At 45.9% G+C, this 26,439-nt stretch overlaps 1 protein-coding gene across 1 annotated transcript in view; it reads left to right on the top strand.

Annotated features, from left to right (window-relative positions):
• Nucleotides 1-26,439, top strand: part of BRCA2 (BRCA2 DNA repair associated) — a 616,646-nt gene that overhangs the window by 438,240 nt on the left and 151,967 nt on the right. Inside the window, exon 23 of the mRNA XM_086935127.1 lies at nt 20,267-20,468. Coding sequence (XP_086791253.1) covers nt 20,267-20,468 — 202 coding nt within the window. The remainder of the gene's footprint in view (nt 1-20,266; nt 20,469-26,439) is intronic.

Genomic DNA, 26,439 nt, shown 5'->3' with positions numbered 1-26,439 from the left:
CAAGTAGCAATTCCCTGTTATTGTTGGCTGCTCTTTTTCTCGACCTGCGAATTATTGGTGCTGGATACTTCTTCACTGTCAAATCTTTTGTAAGGGCATCGATGTGTTCATTGTACTTCTCTAGGGAGGAGCAATTACGCCTTATCCTCAGAAATTGCCCAAACGGGAGGTTTTCACGAAGGGCTCTAGGATTATAGCTCTGAAAAGGAAGCAAAGAATTGCAGGCCAAAGGTTTCTTATATAGCTCAGTTGCTAAGCCATCATCTTTGGGCGAGATCTTGACATCCAAAAAGGATAGGCTTTCCTTTAAAAATTGCAGAGGGAATCTTAGGAAAGCCTTTTTGTTATTGAGCCAAGCATGAAATATTTTTAATGTTTCTTCTTCTCCACTCCATATGACGAAAATATCGTTGATATATCTATTCCAGACACAAATGTGACTGAAAAAAGGGTTGGTCTCTTGCAATATCACTGACTGTTCAAACTCGTGGACATAAAGATTCGCCAGACTAAGGGCGCACACACTCCCCATTGACGTTCCAGATATCTGTAGGTGCAACTTTTCTTCAAATTTGAAAAAGTTCTCTTTGAGGGCCTTACGTGCAGAAAACATAATAGAAGATATGGGTGTGATACTCTCCCAGGAACGTGATTCCAACATTCGTTCTATGGTCTGTAAGGTTTCTTCTTGTGGAATACACGTATATAGGGACTCTACGTCGAAAGACACCAAGAAATCTTGGTCTCTGTCGAATGAGATCTCTTGAAGGTATCGTAACAAATTCTTAGTATCCTGGAAAAAAGTTGGCATTTCGATACCAAAGGTCTCAGGAAAAATAGGTGGACAATGGTTCAAGTATTGAACCAATACACGAGATGATTGGTCTACCCGGTGGAGGACGTGTTTCCTTATGTATTTTAGGTAATACATAAAAGTACGGGATGGTGGATGATTCTGCCACTAAGTATGAGGCTTCATGTTCGGTGATCCAAGTGTTTTCTTTCGCCTCGTCCACTATCCTTTTGATCTCTGCAGATTGACGGTTGGAAGGGTCCATTTTCAGTACTTTATAAGATCTCTGGTCACCCAGTTGTCGTAGGCATTCGCATCTGTGGGTCTCTATGTCCATGATAACTATGGCTCCCCCTTTGTCTGCCGGTTTTAAAATCACGTTGTCATTGTCAGACAGTTGTTGGAGTGCCACTTTTTCCAACTTAGATTCTGATACTGGCTGGTATTTTTATCCACTATGTTGTTCACATCATGGAGTATTGCTTCTTCAAAAGTAACGATCTGCGCAGGGACTAAATTTGCTGGTGGGTTAAAGGTATAGGGAGGTCTAAGACCCGTGTTCTTACTGTTAGTCTCTTCCATATAGAACCTTCTTTATTTTTGAAGAAAGCATTCAATCAAATTTTCCTTAAAAAAACAGCTAATTCTTGACGTATCGTGAAGGCTCACCTTTTGTATGTGGGTACGAATCCAAAACCTTTCTCTAACACCGATATCTCAGTATCTGTCCGTGTATAGGAACTCAGGTTTACAATCAGTTGTTTCCGCTGCTGCTCCCCGGTTGTACTGGAGGTTGCATCATGCTGCGTGTGGTTTTCAATGCTAATGGTGTGTTCCATCTCACTCCCATCTGTGCGCTTCTTCTCCTTCCTCATGGGCGGTTTGGACCATACCCTAAAAAAGGCTGGTTTTGCATGATGTTGTTAAATGGTTGAAAGGTGTGGATGAGGTGGAGGATATCCAAAAGGAGTAGGTGGCCACCATTGGTTTGGTCCTTGTTCGTAGAAGGCTCCTCTTCTTTGTCCTCTTCTGCTGCTCCTTCTATTAGACTGGCGTCCTGTTTTTTCACCATATGTTGTGGAATCAGTGTCACTTGATCCCTCTTCACTGGCAGATGTTGAATAATTTGAGCCAAATCTACCTCCCTTCTGATTGAATTGAGGAGGAACGTACTGGTCGCTAGTATAGGGGTAGACTTTCTTTAGAGAAAATTTCTCCAGATCCTTCTTGAATTTCGCAATCTTGGTTGCTAACACTGAATCTTTTAATTCTTTATTGTTTTTATTGGTTTCATCAGCTTGTTTCTTATACACTGACGTCACTAGTACAGATTTGATATTTTCCTCTGTTTGAATCTCCACTAGGATTTTATCTGCCACTCGTTTGGCCGTGGTAATGATTAAGATTAACCAATCTTTGGTACATCTCCACGCAATCACTGACCAGTCTTTAAGGAAAGATTTATCATCTAAAAAAAGTCTTGCTGCATTTGTGACAATATGGCCAGATGGAGCACAATTTGCCCTAAGTATTCGGTCATTATAGATCCATGTATTTGTGTTCTCGAATGTGAGCATTTTAAAACTAGTAATTTCGCCCACTCGTCACTTTGTGTGGTACTAGCAATTGTAGTGCTAGCAAGGATACTTGGTGTGTTCAAGATTTCTCGAGCCATATCCTCATCAAAGGCTAAACCAAGCCTGTCTGCCATCTTTGCTTATGGCGAGTGAGTTATACCTACTGTATTCTACAATGTGAAACCACAGCACCTAAGAGAGATACACTGTGGGGAGCCCAAAAATATTCCATACACCACCTGTGGAATATTTTAGAAAAATAGGGACCCGCGGCCAGAGCCGCACTGGAATTGTAACAACAACGGTGGGGTTAGGGTACTAGGGAAACAAATTTATAGACCTGCGAGGCAAAATCTCCCCTTTATATAACATGAACAACACAATATCACCTCGGGTCTTATCAATGCACCTTAAGCCTATAGGCTATATACAGCCTTATTTCTCTCTCAACAAAGATCAAACAGATACTAGTAAAAATAAATAAACAATAAGGGGAATTTATCACTTAAGGACTAGAACCCTCACTCACCCGAGGGTGACATGCTTCATCATATGGGTTCCTCCTTACCAGTAGGAAAACCTAGTCCCACTGGGAGATGCGACTTCTTTACTGTGATGAAGGAGCTCAGAGATGTTTTTTTACGGTTGTTCTTGAGGGATGGATACTAAATACCATATGTGAGTCTTAAGGGGTAGTGAGGGTGCAGCGCAAAAAAGGGAAAAAGTATTTCATAGTTAAGAAAAAAGTGTGGGAAAGAAGTTAAAACTGCCTAGGAAAGATGCACAACCTCGAATTTATTCAGGTGCTCTACCTGACAGGATTAAAACGCAATGCAAATAAGTAGTATAGATTTAAAACTACTATTCGGACAAAGTCGACATGTTTCAGCCGAATGATCAGTTTCCTCTATCGGTGGCTTTCTTCAGGACCAATTATGATGACTAAATGTTATTTGCTTCTGCTGATATATTGTGAACAAAGAAAAAATTATATAATACAAAACCAGTATTCCTGCGTCCTTTTTGTCAGGTAATACATGAAGTATCTGAAAGGTCAAAAAAGAGCGAGACAAACAGAAAAATAGCAAATCATCTTGGGTGCTTACTATTGAATTGATCATTTCAAAATGTCAATAGCCTTAATTATCAATAGTGGATAATAGTTCACTTACCCTCCATAGTAGGATATTCAAACCTCACCTCAACCTGGCAGGCCGCTCAGGGAAGGAGGCCCCGAGCTATGGGGAATAGATTATGTGTATAAAAACAGTCACCACTAAACCTCAAGAACTGAAGATAGCTCAGTAGGAGTTACCACATCATGCAAGCATACTAAGCCTTATAAGGACACAAGGGAACAGAAAGCAAGTTTAAGCAAAACCTGCACGATTCAGAGGCTTTTCACAGTTGTTAACCCAGGACGTGTCAAAGAGGGCAATAAAGGTCCTGGGGTCAGACTTGAATCGATTTGTAAAGGAGGGGTGATTTTAGGAGCACAGAGCAAGCAGTTTGGTCAGAGACAGACCTAGTTAGCTCAGTGGGTCTGAGATAGTGTGGAGGAGAATTTGAATTTTGATTCACTTATTTGGCTGATGCATAGATATTTATTTTTCCTCACACTGGAAGGTGGCGTTGGACCTGGAGTACGAATGGAGATGACTTATGGCTTTTATTGTTACCTCTGCTAGAACTGTCCATATTTCCCGTAGAGAAAAAACACTTCAATGGGGGCAATTTAAGAATTAATTTTTTCTCTAGAGAATATATATTCTCACAAGCTAAAAGGCTCTAATGTAGAATAGTTTGCCAGTTCCCGTATACAGCCACAGCCCTGATGACCGTAAGACCTGAAAACCATCTTGTATCCATGGAAAACAAAACTAAAGGCAGCAGTTTGTAAGGAAAAACAGAGCGAAAAAGAGGACACGGGGAAAACCCAACATTAAAGGGGGAAGGAAACTTTCTGAATGTCTAGAGACCGAAAGAGACTGAGTGAATGAATGATACAAAAAATGTGTGCAGCCAGAAAAGTGGCCGAGAAAGCCAATAACAGCATCATGACGTCAGTGCTACTATAAAACTTGTTGCAAGACCTGCGGGTGAGGGCGGAAGGCATCTTGCTCTTCTTATCTTGCTTCTGCGTAATGTTGTCTGGAAGTGACCCGCCTTCACCAGGAAGTTATTCCTTCAGTCTGTTAGAGGTCTACACTGTCTACTCCCCATCGTCCTCTTCTGCACATTTTTCCAAGCCTGGCCTTTTCTTTTTCTAAAAAAAGATAACTTTTCCGAGGGAAATGTATGACACAAGTTTTCGGTCTTACAAGTATATTGTTCCTTAGTTCTCTCAGTGGAGCGGCTTTAAACATGATCGACCAGACAAATAACATCCAAATAACATCGGTGGAGAACTGAAAGCTACTAAGTAACTCGGGTGTAAACCACGGCGCAGGGTTAATTTCGAAAATTCTTTTCAAAAATAGGATTTTGCCTTTTATTTTAAAAAAAAATACAATTTTTTGGGCATTGTATAATACATTTCTGAAAAGAGCTGCTTTCTAAGTAGACAAATTATTAATTCTCTGCAGAATAAAAAATCTTGAACGAAATATCAGGCCCCCTTAGACAAGATCAAAGTATCTGTATATTCAACTATAATATGAATTTCAGTATACGCATTCTCCTTCATCGCAGCACTTTACATTCAGTTTGTGTTGTGAGGGGAAACAAAGGTAAAAGGGACTTTCAATGTATCCCCGTGACTCTCGTGCCTTTTATCGTTTTAGACAGTCACTGTTACTTTGAAACTGCAAGCTAGGTAATCAGGAAACTAGTGTTGGGTTCCCATCTTTCAATCTGCCTCAGCTCACAGTTGCACCGTCCTTGACACTTGTGTGCAGATAGAATACTATTTACACCTGCACCACCATCATAAGGTGGCTGAGAAAAATCACGTGGATGCTTCCAGCTGACACCCTGAGGACGGTGGTCCAGGCCCTTGTCACCTCACGCATGGACTACGGAAACATTCTGCTCCTGGGTGCCTGTAAGGAGGTAATAAAGAAATTTCAGGTGGTTCAGAATATGGCAGTCCGCCTTATCTGTAACTTGCCTGCCAGATCCCCGGCCTCCATCCATCTGCACAAGCTGCATTGGCTGCGCATTGAGAGCCGAGTAAAATTTAAAGCTCTCTGCATAATGCACCATATTAAAATGGGTAAAGCTCCTAAATACCTGGCCTCTTTAGTACAACATTATGTCCCCTCCCGTACGCTGAGATCCTCCACACAAAACAAGTTTCAGATCCCCCGTGTCAACAGAGCCAAAATGGGCGGTCGCTCGTTCGCTTTATTGGCACCCTCCTTATGGAACTCCATGCCTCAATCCTTGCGATCTGAAATCTGTCACTTGAAATTCCGTAAAGGAATTAAGACCTGGCTTTTTAATATTTAACATGCGTGCTTATTTGCTCATAAACTTAGCTCACCTTCTGTTTGCTTTAGCGCCGGGAAACCTCCGGGTAGCTGTGCGCTCAATAAATGCAATTATAATAATAGTAGTAATAATAATAATAATAATAATAATAATACGTTCACTTTTTTCTCATTTTTCTCCTATACATGTAGTGCTGAAGTGAGATACCATATATTTATTTTCAGCTAAGTGCTTTGGGGCAATATTAACTTCACCCATATATAGGGAAGAAAAGGAACTGAAAAATATTAAGACAGTCATCTGCTTTCCTAATATGTACATATAATGTTTGGTGATTTGTTGTAATATATTTACTTATACTACCTAATTGGGTTGTCGCTAGAGGTCAGCTGTGAGCCGCAAACAGCCGCGAGCAGCCGTCAGTGTGCAGGACAAGCTGCGAGGGGAAGAGGGAATCTCCTGTGGTCCGCCGGAGCCACCAGAGCCGTTTTTGGAGCCGTTTTTGGAGCCGTTTTGAGCCGGGGGCAAGATGGGGCACTTGTGAACTCTCTGCCCCGCTAGGTGCTCGGTGCTCCGAGCCGCTCCCCCTCCCGCTCCTCAGTGCGGTCTCTCGCACGGCCGCGGCCAAACATGAAAACAACAGGAAAACGAACCGGTGGAGGCGGGACCCGCAGAGAGGCTCTCGGCAGAGCGGGGGCCACGGGATCAATTGGCATTAGGCAGCGGGAGCACGGGGTCAGCGAGCATACCGGTAACATTCCGGCAAAAACTGTAAGGCTGGTACTGCTGTGAGGAGCATTTGGCATTTTGGCGGGCGCCCTAGGACAGAAAGACCCCAGGCATCAGGCAAAGACAACAGTAGCACCAGGGTCACCCAGAGGCGCTGGGGCCATCCAGGAGCCCAGAGCCTGGAGATCACTGGAGGTCACGGTTCGCCAGAGGAACTTCAGAGGGACCATCCGGAAAGACAGCAGACAGTAAACTCCTGACCCCAGCAGAGGTGAGCAAATAGTCTCTGGTGTCATGGGGGAACTACAGGGGCCAAAGGGAGGAACGGGCAACATTTTAAACTAGACCTGGATGCCGTAAGAAACGCACTCACTCATGAAGGGGACCAGGAACAATTTAACTGCAATGTTGCGTAAGCACTGCTGATTTGAGTGAGCCACTCGCAAGCCGTGAACATTGTGGTGATTTCTGCTGCCCTGTAATCTATTTCCTGGTCTTGCCATACCTTTGTAAGGGAGGACTCTGCATCGCATTGAAGTGTGGCATTCTCTTTCGTATTTTGAAGCATTCACCGGGACCTACGGGAGAGTGTGGACTGCGAGGCCCAGCATTTCAGAGCGGCCTGCCACTCGCCGCAGCTGGAGCCTCTTCCCGCCCAACCCCCTCCTAATTTAATCCCTCCCCTCTCCGCGAACGCGGGACGCGCGCAGGACTCAGCCCGGGGTAAAGGGCGGGCCCTCTGAGGCCCTCTGAGGCTGAAAAGGCTGGTGCGGTGCGGACCTCTGCACCATTACTTGTTTATTTGTTATTCTCTTAGCGCATTGTATTGTTTCCTTCTGTGCTAGTACCATTAAGTCATGACTGCTAAGAAACTGAGATCTGAAAGAGACACGTTAGTGATAGATTCCTTACCTTAGAATATCCCCAGGCGTCAGACTGGATCCGGAAATTTTTGCGTAGCAATACCCCTGCGCGCTGTTAGGCGTCGTCTGCGGCTCCGCGTCCGTCGTCGGCGTCGTGAGCGCCGGGATGACGTCATCGGAGTATATAGACGGCGCCCATGCGCGCTGACGTCAGTTCTTCTTTTTTCCGCGCCAGCTAGCGCAGATCCGGAAGAAGCTCTACCCCCAGTCACTTTTTGACTGAAAACTTTTTTGATCTTTTTGATCCTCTACTTAGTCGATTCTCGACTATCGGTGCCAGGGATGCCCGGGTTCAAGCCTTGCTCGAAGTGCGGCCGACTCATGTCGGTCACGGACCCCCATCGCCGGTGCCTGAAGTGCTTAGGCCTCGACCACGACGATCGAACCTGTGACGACTGCCGGGCCCTGACGTCGAAGGCTAGGCGGGAGCGGTCCCGCAAGCGTCTCGAGCTGAGGCAGTCGGCCCCGCGCCGCTCCAGGTCCCGGTCCCGGTCCCACGGGAGGTCGAGGGACAGGTCGCGAGGTCGGAGTCATCGACGCTCCGGGAGTGGTCACCGATCGTCTGGATCCAAGTCCTCAGGTAAGAGGCATGAGAGGTCGGAGCGACACCATCGGTCCTCCGACCCGCCCCGACGCTCGCTCGATGCGGCCGGGGGTTCGGGCGACACCGCCCACGCGGCTCCGCGGGAGTCGCAAGCGTCGCCGCCTGCCCCACACCTTCGGGTCCCTGGGCACGGCGCGTCGCAGGAGGAGGTCGAGAGGTACCTCATGGCCATGAGGGCCCTCCCTCCTCAGTCGGTTCCCGTGGCGCCTTCGGGCCGATCGGCTCCGTCTGGAGGTCCTTCCGGGTCGGGCGCTTCGGCCCCGACGACGTCGGGTGCTTCGGGCCCGGCGCCGCTGGCGACTTCGGTCCCGGCGCCGCGCGACCTCGCTGGATCCGGCTCCGGATCCGGGACCTCGCCGGTCGACCTTACGACCTCACCGGCGCCGTCCCTTCAGGTGTCGTCCCCGGCAGCCGTAGTGGTTGCCGACCCCAATGCTTCCTACGGTCCGCCTCAGGCGTCGGAGGGGCGCCGCTGGGCGCCGATTCCGTCGGCCGTCGGAGAATTCTATCTCCACGAGGAGGCCCTGGCTGTTCATCCTGGTCTCCAGGAGCTGGGTGACGAGGAGCAGTGGGAGGGGTCCGAGGACCCTCTGGCACGTGATTGCCAGTCTCATCAGGACTGGACATTTGAGCTTGGGGAGGCCAGTGGTATTGACACATCGCCAGACACTGGATTTACGTCGCCCCCGACTGTGGCTTCGGAGGCGGGTTCTGCTTACAGTGTAGTGTTGACGAAGGCAGCTAAGGCCCTAAACCTTGAGCTCCCCGTCGCGGCCGTGAGGACTAATCTCCTCACTGAGGTGCTCAAACAGCAGTCCGGCTCCGCGGAGCCCCTTCTGCCGTTCAATGAGGCCTTGTGTGACGTTCTGCTGGGCACTTGGTCCAAGCCCGCCACAGGTCCCCCTGTGGATAGGAACGTGGCCAGACGCTACCGCCCGGCACCGGGCGACCCTTGCTTTTTGTCCACCCACCCCACCCCCGAGAGCCTGGTCATCCAGGCCTCCACTTCCCAGACCGCATTCCCGACGGCCCCGCCCGATCGGGAATCCAAGAGATATGAGCAGTTCGGGAAGAAGGTCTTCTCGTCTGTGGGCCTAGGGCTCCGGTCAGTGAACACCAACTGTCTCTTGGGCCGCTACACCCACACTCTGTGGGACACGGTTGCGGAGGTGCTGCCACAATGCTCTGAGGAGGTCAGGGCTAAACTCAGCCAAACCCTTGCGGACGGCCGAGATGCGGCACGATTTTCCATCCGGTGTGGGCTGGATACCACGGACTCACTGGGCAGGGCGATGGCAACGACGGTGGCGGTTCGACGCCACGCCTGGTTGAGGTCCGCCAATTTCTCGGCCGATGTCCAGGCCACTCTCCTGGACATGCCGTTTGATGGCCGTCGCCTCTTCGGCGACAAGGCAGACCATGCGCTGGAACGTTTTAAGGACTCCAGGGCCACGGCCAAGTCCTTGGGCCTTGCGGCCCCACGCCAGCAATCGGGTGCCTTTCGCTCCTTTCGTGGCCACGGAAGGGGCGCCCCACCACGGACCGTCAGCCACGCGCCGCAGAATGTTCAGCAACGCGGTGGCGGCCGTGGGAACCGCCGTGGCGGTGGTCGGGGCCAGCGGCGAGGCCAGTCCACACCTCCCTCAGCAGCCCCCGCCTCAAAACCTTCCTAGTCCGAGTTTTCAGGCCCATGTGACGCCTGTGGGAGGCAGGGTTCGCCATCACCTCTCCCACTGGCATACAGTCACTTCGGACAGGTGGGTGCTGCAAATTGTCCGAAGGGGTTTCTCCCTCCCCTTCGAGTCTTCCCCTCCATCCATGCCACCTCAATGCCACCGTGTGTCGGGGGATCACTTGCGACTTCTGCAAGAGGAAGTTTCGGCCCTCTTGGCCAAGAGGGCCATCGAGCGCGTTCCTGGGCCAGAAGTAGGACGTGGCTGTTACTCCCACTACTTTCTGGTACCCAAGAAGGGCAAAGGGGGCCTACGCCCTATCTTGGATCTGCGGAACGTGAACGGCTTCCTCCGTACGGAGAAGTTCAAGATGCTCACTTTGGCTCAGGTCCTGGCTGCCCTGGACCCAGGAGACTGGATGGTAGCGTTGGACTTGCAGGACGCCTATTTCCACATCCCCGTCCTGCCGGCCCACCGGCGTTACCTGCGGTTCACGGTAGGCCACGAGCACTTTCAGTTTACCGTGCTCCCCTTCGGCCTTACCAGCGCCCCACGGGTGTTCACGAAGGTGATGGCGGTGGTCGCAGCCCATCTGCGCAGGCAAGGGGTGTCAGTCTTCCCCTACCTCGACGACTGGTTGTTGAAGGCGGGCTCGCCCCAGACAGTCGTCAGCCACCTCCAGACTACGGCCGACCTCCTGCACTTGCTGGGGTTCTCCATCAATGTGCCGAAGTCACACCTGTGTCCCTCTCAGAAGCTCCTTTTCATCGGAGCGGTTCTCGACTCGGCGCAGTTTCGGGTTTACCCACCCGAGCAGCGGGTTCGGGATATTCAGGCTCTGATTCCTGTCTTCGGGCCGTTATCCCGGGTCTCGGTCAGGTTGACGCTGCGGCTTCTGGGACTGATGGCCTCCTGCATCCTTCTGGTGCGTCACGCCAGGTGGCGGATGCGGGCTCTGCAGTGGGACCTGAAGTTTCAGTGGGCCCAGCATCAGGGCAACCTGTCCGATCATGTCCTGATCTCGGAGGGCACTGCGAGACAACTGCAGTGGTGGCTCACGGACCGCGACTGGGTCAGTGGCAGACCCCTCTCTCTACCCCAGCCGGAGCACGTAGTTGTGACGGACGCGTCCCTCCAGGGCTGGGGAGGCCACATGGGAGAGGCGGAGATCAGAGGCCTCTGGTCTCCGGCGGAGTCCCGGCTCCACATCAACCTTCTGGAGCTGCGGGCGATTCGTCTTGCACTGAAGGCATTCCTCCCCTCTGTCAGGGGGAGCGTGGTGCAAGTGTTCACCGACAACACCACCGCCATGTGGTACTGCAACAAACAGGGCGGTGTGGGGTCGTGGACCCTTTGCCAGGAGGCTCTGCGCCTCTGGCAGTGGCTGGAACATCAGGGCGTGACTCTGGTGGTTCAACACCTGGCAGGTTCTCTGAATGCCAGGGCGGACGAACTCAGCCGCCGGTGCATGATGGATCACGAATGGCGTCTGAACTCGGACGTGGCGCAAGGTCTCTTTCGACAGTGGGGAGAGCCTTGGTTAGATCTATTCGCCACAGAAGAGAACGCGCAATGTAAGCAGTTCTGCGCGTTGGAGTTTCCAAGGCGGCACTCGCTCGGAGACGCTTTTCGTCGCGAGTGGAGCTGCGGCCTGTTGTACGCCTTTCCGCCTATACCACTTCTGCCCAGAGTGCTGAAGAAGATCAAGCGCGACCGGGCCCAGGTTATCCTTGTGGCTCCGGACTGGGCTCGAAGATACTGGTATCCCGAGCTACTCAGCATGTCAGTCGATCCCCCGATTCGTCTGCCTCTTCGGGAGGACCTTCTGTCGCAGCAGCAGGGGACGGTCCTGCACCCGAACCTGTCCAGTCTCCACCTACAAGCTTGGAGATTGAGCGGCGGCAGTTGAGGCCATTTGACTTGCCTCCCGAAGTCTGTGACATCATTCTGGCAGCCAGGCGTCCCTCCACTAAGTCGGTATACGCCTGCCGGTGGAATAGATTTGTGGCATGGTGCGCAGCAAAGGCTGTGGATCCCCTCTCTGCACCCCTTTCGGAAGTGCTGCTCTTTCTTCTTTCCCTTGCCCAGCAGGGCTCTGCTCTGGGCACTCTTAAAGGGTACCTCTCTGCTCTTTCGGCCTTCTTGAGGCTACCTGATCAGCCTTCTTTGTTCAAGTCCCCTATAGTGAGTAGATTTCTGAAGGGCATCACACACATGTTCCCTCCTGTTCCCTTCGTGATGCCCCAGTGGGACTTGAACCTTGTTCTCACCTATCTGATGTGTGCTCCCTTTGAGCCACTTCATAACTGTCCTCTTCGCCTCCTTACGCTGAAGACGGCCTTCCTGGTTGCCATCACCTCTGCCAGGAGGGTGAGTGAGCTCCAGGCTCTTTCTTCTTCTCCGCCTTTCCTGTCTGTTCACCCTGATAAGGTGGTGTTGCGTACACGACCTTCCTTTCTGCCCAAGGTTGTCACGGCCTTCCACATCGGGCAGTCCATCACCTTGCCCACCTTCTTTCCGCCTCCGCATCCCTCGAAAGAGGAGGAGAGGCTCCACCGTCTGGATCCAAAACGTGCGCTCTCCTACTACCTAGACCGCACTCGCCAATTCCGGGTGGATGACCAACTCTTCGTTGGTTACGTGGGCGCGAAGAAGGGAAAGGCTGTACACAAGAGGACCATCTCCAGGTGGATCATCTTGTGCATCCAAGCATGCTACTCCATGGCGAGAAAGGAGCCCCCGGCTGGATTGCGGGCTCACTCCACTCGGGCCACGGCAACGACAACTGCCCTGGGCCGCGGTGTCCCCCTGCAGGACATCTGTCAGGCAGCCACGTGGGCCTCGCTGCACACGTTCGCAAGACACTACTGCCTGGACAGTCAAGTCCGGAGGGATGGCTTCTTTGGCCGTTCCGTCCTCCAGGACTTTCTGGTGTGATATTGGTTCGCAGACCCACCACCGGGGTTGGTATTGCTGGGGTATCTATTCTAAGGTAAGGAATCTATCACTAACGTGTCTCTTTCAGATGCACAAGTTACTACTTGTGTAACGATATATCTGTAAGAGACATTAGTTAGTGATAGATTCCTTACCGCCCTCCCATCCTCCCCGTTCTGCGAACCGATATTTAGGGTTAAGGTCATCCCCTTTCAGGGCCCTAGTTTCATGGCACCAGTGTTAGTTCTATCATGGCTCTGCGTATCTGGCGCGGAAAAGCTGTGTTATCAGAACTGACGTCAGCGCGCATGGGCGCCGTCTATATACTCCGATGACGTCATCCCGGCGCTCACGACGCCGACGACGGACGCGGAGCCGCAGACGACGCCTAACAGCGCGCAGGGATATTGCTACGCAAAAATTTCCGGATCCAGTCTGACGCCTGGGGATATTCTAAGGTAAGGAATCTATCACTAACTAATGTCTCTTACAGATATATCGTTACACAAGTAGTAACTTGTGCGTCTGGGAGACTTTTGGTAGGGAGGTCCTGCTCAAAAACTAAGTCCAACCCTTTACGTAATAAGGACGGCCAGGCGTCTTTTGTAAAGCGAAGAGCTCAACTATTTAATCTATGGGAAAGAGGCAAGGATAAAATCCCTACTGGAATACCCTCACTTAAGGATATTTCACAGGTTGGAGATGAGGCGGTACAATATGTAGAGAATAGGGACACTATTCCATCTCTCTCTACTTCCACTCCTTTGAGGGTGGTATGTTTAGGCCTCTCGAAAGAGGAGCTGGGGAATTCTCCAGCTTTATTAAAAATTTCGACATCAGGTCGGGAAACTCTCGTCCCGTTGAATAAATCTAGCATTCCCCCCTCTCCTAGACTATCCGCCCCCAGTTTAAGCACTACTGATGTCATAGGGCATAAGAAATTGTTTAACTCCGGTGAATCCTTAATTCCCCTAGAGAATGCTTCTGGGGTGATACAACATACTGATTCCCTCCGTCTTGATATAGATATGGACTTATGCAAAAGATATACAGAGGAAGTAATTAATGTGCCATTAGATCCAAGGAAAACCCCGGTGGTCCCTGTTCCATCTGGGCTTCAACTATACAAAGAAACCCCCTCCAATAACTCTTTCCTCTCTATGCCCCAACTAAACATTTCCCTTAGCCCTCATTTTAATACATTGAATAATGATCCAACTGGGCCCTGTAGTCATGATAATCCAGTCTCAGAAACATTAGGTTGCATTGAACGTTTGCTTGCTTCTATTCTGTCCCTGCTGGAAAAGTTTGTTGGTGGCTCTGATTGCGTATTGGAATCTGTGACTCAAATATTAAAGGTCCTATTAGAGAGAAAGGGGGGGAAGGACATTAGCCCTTCCCCCGTGATTGTTCAACCGGTATCGGAAGAAATTGTAACTACTGCTTCAGTCCAAACCGATCTGATGGAGAACCCTCCAATTTTAGATATAGAAAAGGTATTATCAGTCCGGGGGATCTCTCCAACAGATCAGGCGGAGGCTTTTAGGAATAACGTTGTGGTGGAGGGTCCTTTGGAAATTGAATCTATCTGTGTCTCGAGTAAAGGAATACCTCAAGAGCTATTTCCCATCTTCTGTCCCCCTAATAAAGCTGAAATGAAGGAGGCTCTGGTGGTATCTAATAAGGAAAAGATAACGCATCCAAAAAAGAACGGTGGAAAAAGGAGGAAACAACTGCGTAGATTTGCAAAAAAGAGGCGGAGGAAAATTAATTTTGAAGACAACCCTAATATTCCGGTTAATAATTCCCTGAGGAAATCTTTGCATGAGACACCGGATCCTTCAGTTATGGGTGTTGTTTTCCCTTCTCCTCATAAATCTCCTTTAATCCCTTGTCCCTCCACTTCTATACAGCCCATATTAGGCTTTTCTTATCCACCCCCGGGGGGGATCTGTTAATATAGCTCCTCCTGTGGAGTTGTTAAACCCTGTAGATCAAGTGCCAGTTAGTCTTAATCCCTTAGCAAGGCCATTCCCTGCTTTTGCAGGAGGGGAAACAAAATCAATAAGGACAACTACGGGAATTGAGGAGGAAAACATTGATACTTTTATTTTAGACTTTTTTCCGTTATTTGATTTTGATTTTATCTTAAATAGGTCTACGCTTCTCCAATGTTTTCACAAGACGGATGGTTTGAAATTGTTACAGTCCAGCGATATAGATTTAGTAAAAATCTTGAATACTGATGCTGGGTCTCTAACCAGAGTAAGATTCTACTCAGTTAGTTGTTAACCTTATTCTCCAAAAAACAGAAAGCTTTCAGCGCAGAGGGATCGATATAATGCCTTTTCTGGTAGAGCCTCAATCTAATCGATCAATGGGCAAACCTTGGCTCTCTCAAGCTGTAGTTGGAAATGGGGTTATCCTTCCCGACTTTAAAGATTTAAAAATCAGTATTGTAAAAAATGGGCGGCAGGTGGAGTATTTAAATCCCCCTTGCTCCCACCTCCAAAGTGCTCCTGCAGAGGTTGATCATCAATGGAACTGTTTACCTGGAATTTTAGCCAGTAAATCCTCCCATAAATTTCAATCACAACCATATCTCTAACAATGATTTCAGGATTCTATCCTGGATCGCGGCAGGAATATGAAATAGCCCCGAAAAACGACTATTTTTACTCTCTTTAGAATTTAGTGTTATATGCCTTCAAGAAACCTGGTGTATAGAGAATTTTCCTACAGGAAGGAACTATTTTGTTCTGGAGGGCAAAGCAAGCCCCTCTAGGAGAGGCCAAGCTAGAGGGGGAATAGCATGTCTCTTGTCCTCCAAGATACAATGGAATGTTTCCCATTTTTTAGACCCTAGTAACCTGTTTCAAGTAGTTACGTTATTTAGCTCTGCTAATTCCAAAAATAATCCTATTATTCTAATAAATGTTTATATTCCTCCTGACGTCTGCCATAACGAGATCTTAACTAGGGTTTTCTCTTATATTAAAGCACTTTTGGTAAATGATGCCTCTCCCCATATAATATTAGTGGGTGACTTTAATTGTAAAGTATCCAACTCTAGTTTAGAGATCTTTCGTAACGTTCATAAAGAGGATTCTTTACAGATACCTCAAAGTCTTTTTCCCGGGAATATTAAAACAACAAAGAGAGGGAAAATATTTCTTGAAGAGCTCCATGAAAGAGATGGAATCATAGTGAATGGTAGGCTTCCTTCTGATACTCCTGCAAACTTCACGCACAAGTCCACCACTGGTGAATCTATTTTAGACTACGTGGTCGTAGACATGCCAACTTTTGCGCTTCTTAAGGACATCACGGTTACTCATACTCCTCTTAGTGACCATAAAATAATAACCATCCTATTAGATTTATATCCCCCTCTTACGGATCATTGGTCCTTTGATGGTAATTTGGTTAACTTTGGAGTCCATAGTGGGAGATGATTCTGGAATTTTAAAGCAATCAAGGGCATTAAGAGCCTCTTAGATAGTGCAGTAAATGACGTGATCAATTGGAAGGGTTCCGAATTAATTTGCTTCGCTAACTTCCTGAATAAGGTGTTATCGGTCCCAAAAAAACCATCAAAGAAAGACCATATTAAAAAGCTTCCTATTTCTCAGAAGTTGCTTAATGTAGAAATTAATAAACTTATAAGACAACAATATCTGAGGTATTGCCCATTAAGACATCATAGACTGGCTTTGCTAAAAAGAAGGAGGACAAGGCTAAAAATTAAGCTAAAAAAGGAAAGAGAGGACTCGGTATGGATCAAACTGCAGGAGGCTGTCTTTAATGGCAAACCTAGGCTATTCTGGTCTCTGATCGGGGAAGGATGTGGTCTTAGATCTAGATCCTTACCTGTCCCGATTGAAGAACAAAAATGGGTAGAATATATCTTGAACTTGTACGCTGGAAATGGAAGGGTAGTTGTCCCAAATAGGAAAAAAGAGAACAATTCCAGCCTTGTTGCACCCTACGAAAAAACGATTGAATAAGCCATCAAGGGTATGCGTTCGTCTGGAGCAATGGGCCCGGACAAGCTCCCCATTTCTGTATTAAAACAGAATAGTGACATCTGGAGTAAGATTCTTTTTCCGGTGTTTAAATTTTGCTTTTTGCATACCACTATCCTTCCTTCCTGGAACGGTAGCATCCTGGTCCCCCTGTATAAGAAGGGTGATAGAAATGAACCCCAAAGCTATCGACAGATTGCCCTCCTCGATGCTGTTGGTAAAGTTTTTTCTAAATGTCTTTTGAAACTAATCAATGATTGAGTAGCCGAGAATAATATTTTGCCTCTTGAGCAGACGGGGTTCCGGAAAAAGCATGGCACCATGGATAACCTGCTTTCTTAAAAAGAAGAGAGTATCCCTGAAAACCAGAAGAGACTGGGTAAACAAACTGTAACTAGACAAGATTCCTTCCTGTGCTATTATGCTTTAGCTTTGTGACCAATTGGTCTTACTCACAGGTTTTAAATTCCTTGTGTACAGATATGCAATATAGGCATTTATTATTACACAACTCAAAAAGTGAATTATTTCTCTCAACCTTTTATTTTTATAAAGTTAAAAACAATCATATAAAATTCATCACAAAGCTTTTACTTTCCAACATATAATTTTTCGAGCATGCCCTAATCTAATACAAAGCACAATCCTAATCTTTTTAATGCTCGAAAAAATAAATTAAAACATTTCCATCACACATTAAAACATTTGAAATAGCGAATATATACTATTGCGGGTAGTCCCTTGTCGACGCGTTTCGGTGCGTAGAGGTCTTTTGGGCACCTTCTTCAGGCCAAATATTACAGTATGCTACTATATATTCTTCTTTTTGGGTTGCTTTTGAGTCATTCGTTCCCACTTTATATTAAGTTTAATCAGTCTCAGACTTCATTATTTGTCAGTTTTTTAAAACCAGGAGAATATTATTCATCGTGTCAATGATGTCTGGTTACGTCTTTCAAATTTGCGCACGTTGTCCAATGGGAGGATTTTTTATTTATCCGCCAGACACAATGTGGCTAGTCATCTGCGTTTTAATTTATATGCAGGTCTTCCTTTGAAAATAATTGCCACTGGATGCCGATGTGTTTAGAAATATTCTCTTTTGGTGCCTAAGTGGTTTGGCACAACACCGTCGACACATCCTCTCTCCTGTAGGCTGGTACCAGCCTACAGGAGAGAGGACGTGTCGGTGTTGATAAATAAAAAATCCTCCCATTGGACAACGTGCGCAAATTTGAAAGACGTAACCAGACATCATTGACACGATGAATAATATTCTCCTGGTTTTAAAAAACGGACAAATAATGAAGTCTGAGACTGATTAAACTTAATATAAAGTGGGAACGAATGACGCAAAAGCAACTTAAAAAGAAGAATATATAGTAGCATACTGTAATATTTGTCCTGGAGAAGGTGCCCAAAAGACCTCTACGCACCGAAACGCGTCGACAAGGGACTACCCGCAATAGTATATATTCGCTATTTCAAATGTTTTAATGTGTGATGGAAATGTTTTAATTTATTTTTTCGAGCATTAAAAAGATTAGGATTGTGCTTTGTATTAGATTAGGGCATGCTCGAAAAATTATATGTTGGAAAGTAAAAGCTTTGTGATGAATTTTATATGATTGTTTTTAACTTTATAAAAATAAAAGGTTGAGAGAAATAATTCACTTTTTGAGTTGTGTAATAATAAAGGCTTATATTGAATATCTGTACACAGGGAATTTAAAACCTGTGAGTAAGGCCAATTGGTCACAAACCTAACGCATAATAGCACAGAAAGGAATCTTGTCTAGTTACACCATGGATAACCTGACCGCTCTACAAGTTTTATTGGAGAAATACATCACATGGTGCAGAGTGCTCTTGGGAGGGGAAAGAGGTCTCTCTCAAGCTATTCCGTCTGCCAACGTGCTAAAACAAGGATGCCTTTTGGCCCCACTATTGTTTTCGTTATACCTGTCGGACCTTCCGCAAATCTTATCGTCAAGTGATGGTATTGCCCCGACTCTGGGGGGCAAACCGATGTTATATGCAGATGATATACTGATCTTGGATTTAACCCCCACTGGATTGAATAATCGGTTGCACGCGCTTCATGGATTTGCAGAATCGCACCATTTAAGGATAAATATATCCAAGAGTAAAGTCATGTGCATTACAGGAAGGAAAAAGCAAAAATATGGGAACTTTTTTTGGAATATAGGGGGCTTTGGTTTGGAAGTTGTCCATTCCTATACTTTCTTGGGGAAAATAGTATCTAGTACATTAAGCAATAAGGCCCATATAGCTAACAATATCGGGAAGGCAATGTCCCATGAGAGGGGACTAAATACCCTCTATAGATCTACAGGACAGAGGCATTTTGCCTACCTATTGGAGGTTTTTAGAGCTAAAATCCCATCTACCTTACTATATGGCATAGAATTACTCGAAGTGGGAAGATGTTTTTTTTTTTTAGAATACTACTGAGGGAAAAATCCTACGGAAATTGTGTATGGTTAATACTGCGCGTAATATAGCAGCCTTTAGGTTGGAATTTGGTATACGAAGCACTTGGGTCCAGGGTCTTGCTGGGGTAGTACGGTGGGTCTCCAGCTTGGCGAATGGTGAACCTGGTACCTTAAGAAACCTGATCCAAAAAGAACTTCTAGGACCCCTAAAAGAGCATTCCACTATTGTCAAGAATTTTAGATTAGCAGTTAAACTTTTGAAATTGGATGAATTGACACTCTTTTCTTTATCCACTTATCAGTTAAAACAGACTCTAAAATTCGCCTCATGGAACCTAAGTTTTGATTTAGATAAAGAGGCCCTTACTGCAAGAAGGGGCCCACTACCGGCTATTAATCATTACCAAATTAGGATTTCTCAACCTTATGTTTCCTGGAATCTCCCCCATGGGGTGCGCCAATTTCTGTTCCTCCTGAGGCAAGACTTACTCCTGTTAAATAATTTGTTATCAAAATGTTATGGCTCATCAGTGATGTGTAATTTTTGCAACAAAAACAAACAGAATGTTAATCATGTGTTATTCGTTTGTTCGGCTTTAAAACAACGTTGCCTCAAATGGTTGAGACCTATCTGTCTAAGACTAAATATTTCTTCCGCTTCTGCTCTCCTTGATGCTATCCGTAATCCGCCAAATGAGAGGTTTTGTTGTATAATTTTTAACTTTTTAAAAAGTTTTTGGGATATATATTAGATTTGTTTTTGTAAATTGTTGATAATGCTTCAAATGTCAATGTTGGATGATTTTATGTGGACCTCTGTAAAGAGTTCCAAAACCTAAATAAAATAAACTTGAAACTTGACACTACCTAATTGAGAATCTATCCCATCATGTATGAATTTGGCAATGTGGAATGAATTTACAAAAAACTAAAAAAAGATGTTCAGTATTATGAATATGCCAAGGTCATTCGAATTGCATAACAAATTAACCTCAAACTTCAGTCTTATTTTGTCTGTCAGTTTCGAATTTGTCTTATCAGTAGGTAGCTAAAATACATTCTGTACCTGTATGACTGTTTCTGTGTGATTCTCATTTTATTTTACTGTTTCTTTCAGGCTTGTTTAAGTAATGAGCAATTAAGAGCATTGAATAATCACAGGCAGACGTTAAATGATAGAAAGCAAGCTGAAATACAGGCGGAATTCAGAAAAGCTATAGAATCTGATGAGCAAGGTCAAAACGGATGTGGCAAACGGGATGTAACCTCAATATGGAAAGTGCGCATTGTGGACTACAAAAATCAAGAGAAAGATGCAGGTTTGTTATGTGAGAAGTATTTTAGAAAACGTGATAAATTATTCTTTGTTTGGTATTCACATTTTTTGTTATTGCGACACTTTAACCATAGCTGTATTAGACACTTATAAGGTGTTTATACACAAAGCAGAATAGTTTGATGAACAGTTTTCTCCACGCACACTAAGACTTGAATAGTTTACTGATAACTTCCAGTTATAATGCTCCTTGTGCTGACGAAAAACAAAACACAAACTGATTGGAAATGCCAGCAGTCGCTTTCAAGATTAGAAACCATGTTCAAAACAAAGTTGCCTTCTTAAAAAAACTTCCACAGGTCGTCCTTCACTTAACACCCAAGCCCTATCTAGTACATGTTCTTCACCATTCGTTCTTTCCCAGTTTGTGATTTTTCTGCCTACAGTAAATGTTTCCCTATTGGCAATACATTTTCGATTTGCATTTTCTCTTATTGGAAGATTTTTTCCACGTCCTTTTGGATTTAAAAGAAAACATTGCCTCCCTCTGCTTCCTGACGTTTACAATGGTACCAAGCAGTACATTTGGTGTGGAGGACAGTTTTCAAATTCTGATCTGCAAAGTCTGCCTAATACTTTGGAAACCTTACATAATATTTTGTTTTAATCTGTGCTGAAATTCAGCTGAGGCAGCTAAAGGAATCAGTACTGTCATTTTGCGTTACTCTAGGCCACCAACGTGCTCACGTTACTCCATCTCACCTGCCTGGTGCTGTAGTCTCCAATATCTAATGTTACTTATGCGACCCTGTTTGGGGACTCATGTGCATCATTTAGAGGTGGCAGCTGCGACCCCTAGCGTGCCCCTGGCAAACCCTGATTCAAGAGGGAAAACGCTGTACCAAGCACAAAAGGTAAACCGTGCTTCTGTGCTTGTATAAGCACTAGTTACTTTCTGCAAATCCAACTGGGAGATTACACTTCCTGTTAATAAATAAAGATTTGAAAGAATACACATTTTGCACGTTGCCACAGCCATTATTGTCACGGATCATTATTGTGAATATGTGAAAAATGATGCTTTTTGAACAGACTTAGTACTCCCCAAGTATGATAGTTCATTACAAGCGGTAATAAATCAGCAACATAGTTTATTTGCTTCTACACCCCCACCCGACAGCTCCACTCCGCCAGCCTCGCTGCTGTCCCCCGCATCCAACGAACGACCTCTGGCGGCAGATCCTTCTCCTACCTCGCTGCCAAGACCTGGAACACCCTCCCTACCCACATACGGCAGACCCAAGACCTACTCGCCTTAAGAAGACTCCTCAAGACCTGGCCCTTCAAACAGTAGCAGCCCCCCCCCCCCCCACCCCCCACACACACACCCTCCTCCCCATAGCGCCTTGAGACCCTCACGGGTAAGTAGCGCGCTTTACAAGTACTCTGATTGATTGCTATTTATATTCCCTACAAAGTAGCATTAGTGGCCTGACCGCATTATTTATTTTATAAGTCTCGCTTTTGTGCATTTCCCTATAATATAGCAATACTTTGTCTTTTTGGGTTACACTAGGCTTCAGTCATTTACTGGGATTCAGGGTCAAGGGTCATATAATGTCACTTACCAGACATCATTGAGGTCAAAAAAAGTGTTGTGAGGTCACTTCTATTACTTCTGGAATTTTGGTGAATCCATTTTCATGTTTCCATTATCCTCTCAGAGGGATTTTCGTTTGGAACTACACATTTCCAGAACATATTACATGATGTTTATATACCAGACAAAGCTATATAGCTACTGCCCAAAAGGGAACGGAGATGATTGAGCTTCAGGTAATTCCCAGGAAGGTGGTTAAGCCTTTGGTTTAAATCCCTAAATACTGAACTGATCATGGTACCTGAGATTGGGAAATCATTACAGGCTACATCTTAAATCTGATACCGCTGTGCCTATGCATTACTAAACACACCAAATTCTCCCTTGACGTACCTGAAGGTGTTCACTAGAGGTGTTGAGCTCAGCACTTCCTCTAAATCAGTGGTACCTAAATCCCAGAGCCTGCTTCATTCCACTCTTCACCTGATTACATGCAAGTCTAGGCAGTACAGAATAGTTATTTGCAGTTCGGTGCTCGGACCAAAAACCTGGACATTGATGCCATTTGTGATGTAATCTGTGAGATCAGGTCCGAGGTTAAAAGCAGTGCATTTGGAGAGTTATTGTTGCAAATCTCACTATGGTGGATAATTTTCAGTGATTCTCAATTTTGACTAGTTATTATAACTTCACTTCAGCTGAGGGTTGTAGGGGAATGTTTTGTTTTCTTATGAAGCATGCCATTTAGTGATGACAGTTGTTTAACCTCATGCGCGCTAGCGGAATTCCGCTCGTACGCTGAGATTTTTAAAAGCGCATGTTACGTGACGAGCTGGGCTCGTCATCAGCGTGCGAGGAGGCTACGCCATGACGAGCCCAGCTCGTCATCAGCGTGGAAGGGGTTAACAAAGTTTTGTCAATAACTTCTGGCATCTATTTTAGCTGTTTGACATGGCGTGGGAGAATCTAGAATGTACGGATCATTGTAGCGAGGACAGTTGGAAGCTGTAACTTGAAGGGTATGGAGCTTATTCTGCTTGCTCTTATAATAAACCTCTAAACAACTTTAACTGGTCCCGTACCTCTACAAATTTGGCAATGAGCAGCAGACCTATTCCCAGTAGTATACTGGAGGATCAGCTTTGGGCATCCACTGCGGTGGTGAGAGCAAGCAAGTTGGACGCTGCCATATTCGGAAAAAAATGGGGATTTCTTCTGATGAAGTTCTGTGACCTTGTACTTCCTTGGTGAGCCCCCCACACAAACCTTGGGGGAAGCCTTGGTGACCTGAGATGTGACTTGTTTTGTGCGGTGACCGCCTGCTGCTCACCGCACCCCCTTGAGCGCAATCTCAAGCTACCTTCACATGCGCAGTTACATTGCGCCGCACACCTACCCGTACGCTACACTTTCTGTGGGCCATGCTATGGACATCGTAGCCATCTTGCATAGGGCCAAAGCTACCTTTACGTGCCCAGTAACATGGCGCCAGACGACTTCTCATACACTACACTCCCTGAGGCTAGGCAAGGTACATTATAGCAATCTTGGATTAGCCAAAGCTCCAGACACCACAGAATTACTGTTGTGCCGGATAGCCACAGAGTTTTTACAGAAACAAGGGAACCCTCTAGGTAGTTAAGGACCAGGGGTGATAATTCTTTAAAGACAACAGTGGTCCTTAACTTATCATGTTAGTCGAAAAACGAAATAATTATAGACAACAATGTGCACTATAAGAAGAAAAGTGACCAGCCGGGCACTGATTTAATCAATATAAGGAAATTCAAGGCAATGTAAGTGCACAAATATACAGTGGGATACAATCCTGTATCCAGTACATATAGAACATATAAGACATGAACAAGGGGGTGAGGAAAAGGTAGGGTATTTGCAGGCAAATTATTAGGGAAAGGACACTGGTAAACAAAATGAAAATAACCTAGCTGTCCTCAAGTAGTCAACACCATTTAGTGACACAATGGAAAGCTAGTGTATAACTACATAAACTGTCAACAGCGTTTCGATCCTTTACATTAAAATACAAGGATCATCATCAGTACTAAAAATACATTACCTGAGTATTAAACATGCAAGCATGTTGGAAGATAAGGAAGGGGAGGCAAGAGACAATAAACAATTGTTAAAAAACAAGAATCTGCGTGGTTTACATCGGTTCATTGCTGACCATGCTTTATTGTGGAAAACGTCCATACGTGAGTTGACCAGTGAATTGTGTATACAGTGTCAGGCAACCCACATGAAGCTGATTAGTGAGCTAGCCGTGACAAGGTTCTAATGCTAGCCACAGTGTCGGGGGTATTATTGTGCCCATGAGGAGGGTCTGGTGAGGGTCTGTAGAATTTGACTCGTTATCTGTTGGGTCTCCGGGGGTAACTAGGTAACATGGCTGGGATGCCGGTCTCACCTTAGGTAAGGATAGCCGTGGGGTGTGCCGCAAGGCACCGAGGGTGGGCTCCTTTGCGGATGGAGGAGGAGTGGTAACAGGGAAGGATCTAATGGAGAAAGGCGCAATTAGACCATCAAGCTTAACAAACGGTGTTAGGATTGCCAAGAATAATTTGACATGGTATACCTGAGGGTCTGAATATCGGGTATGAACGCTGGAGTTGTGTCCACGCGGCTGAGTATCAAGGCTGGGAATCGCCGCGGTCAATGGCCATGTGGCGGTTCAGGGGATGCCTAAGAGAAATACAAGAGTGCAATTAAAGTAAGGTCCTTGGTTGCCGTGTGGCATACTTTGTGATGGGTTACCTGAATACACATAAGTCTTACCAACACAAGGGAGGTTCCAAAAAACTTCCAAGGGATGGATAAATGAGCGCCGTAATTACAAACAATCGAGTGATCGCCGCCGGCACGGAGAGCAGTACCATTTCCATGTGTCTTGCAGCGATGTGCACACCTTCATTGTGATATGTACTGGGGAGACTTTACATCTCAATGTACCAATGTAAGCTTTGTTTGGATCAGGGGCCGGATATCTACGGCGGAGACTGACCTTCTATCGTCCGGTCCGCTCCTTGCGCTCGGAATCCCTTTTTACAGCGGTGGTTAAGCGGGTGAGGAAGGCCCGCGCGGGAGGGCGCTCTTTCAGCTGTAAAGCTCCCCAGCTGTGGAACTCGCTTCCTCTCTCGCTCCGCAGCACTGCCAATCTGCTCCAGTTCAGGAAGAGCCTGAAGACCTGGCTTTTTAATCTTTAGGCTGTTTTTACTGTTATCTTTTCTGTTTCTGATTCTATTCTTGCTGTGTTGTGTTATTTTTACTCTGAGTTGCAGGTGGAAAGCGCCGGGACACTCCATTCGAGTAGCCGTGCGCTATACAAAAGCACCATAACATAACATAACATAACATATCATAACATTCCATGGGGATATGCACACTATTTTAAATTTTATTGGTATGTACTGTGGGATCGTTTTTATGTCTGAGGCCATTGTGTGTGTAACGGTGATACGCAGACCAGTACACTGTTAAGCTATACTGTTAATTGTACATTAATTACGCTGTACTGATATTACGTGTGTACTCTGGTGAGACACACACCATTGTGGGGAGCTTGTAGTTATGTGTCTTTGTCACTCCTTTGTACTTGTGCTCTCCGGTTGCAGTGCACCACCATGTGCACCCAAACCTTTTATTTTACTCCATCATTCCGTTTCTTCCTTGCATTGTCGAACTCCAAATGAAATGGGCTGACTGGAAGGATGATTTTCTCAACTGTATTTCAGCTATAGAAGAGGAAGTTGAGGAATTTACCTCCGCCAGGAAGAAAAATATTTTTTTACATAGTTTGGTTCCTGAAGACCCATGTGTTAATAGTCAGATGGAAAAGAAACCAAGAGTGGACGTAGATATAGTTTTTTTAAGAATGCATGAGATGATTTGGACTGCTACTACCAAAGTCTCTTTGTGCAGCCATTGACAGATACAATTTTTCCAACGGAGGTAGGGTAAATTGGAAACGGTAGAAGATTATGTGTCTGCACTTAAGAAGGAGGCATTTCTTGCAAAATTGGTTTCTTGCATGATGAACTTATTCAGGACCAAATCATTTTGCTTTCTAGTCATTCTAGTATTTAAAAGAAGCTATGAGTCTGACCAGATTATTTCCATTGTCAAGAAGGTGGGGCTGCATTAAAGAATTCAGAGGAAGAGGAGTCTGTGGGCAACGGTTCAAGTACTCCTTGTCAGTATGGTCTTATCATGGGATTACTGGTCATTATGCGAAGATTTGCAGAAAAAAGAAAGTGAATGCCATGGTAATCCTGATCCAGAGCCTGTGGTGGAGGATGAGTCATTGTGTGGGGACAGCATTTTAAGTATTGATAGCACAGTATTGGATATTGATGTGACGGTTCTAAAAAAACTCATGTAGCATGAAAATTGACGG

This window comes from Lissotriton vulgaris, chromosome 8 (genome assembly GCF_964263255.1).
Source record: "Lissotriton vulgaris chromosome 8, aLisVul1.2, whole genome shotgun sequence".
NCBI lineage: Eukaryota > Metazoa > Chordata > Amphibia > Caudata > Salamandridae > Lissotriton > Lissotriton vulgaris.
Note: the sequence above shows the minus strand (reverse complement) of the source record. Positions and strands in the feature narration are given on the sequence as shown.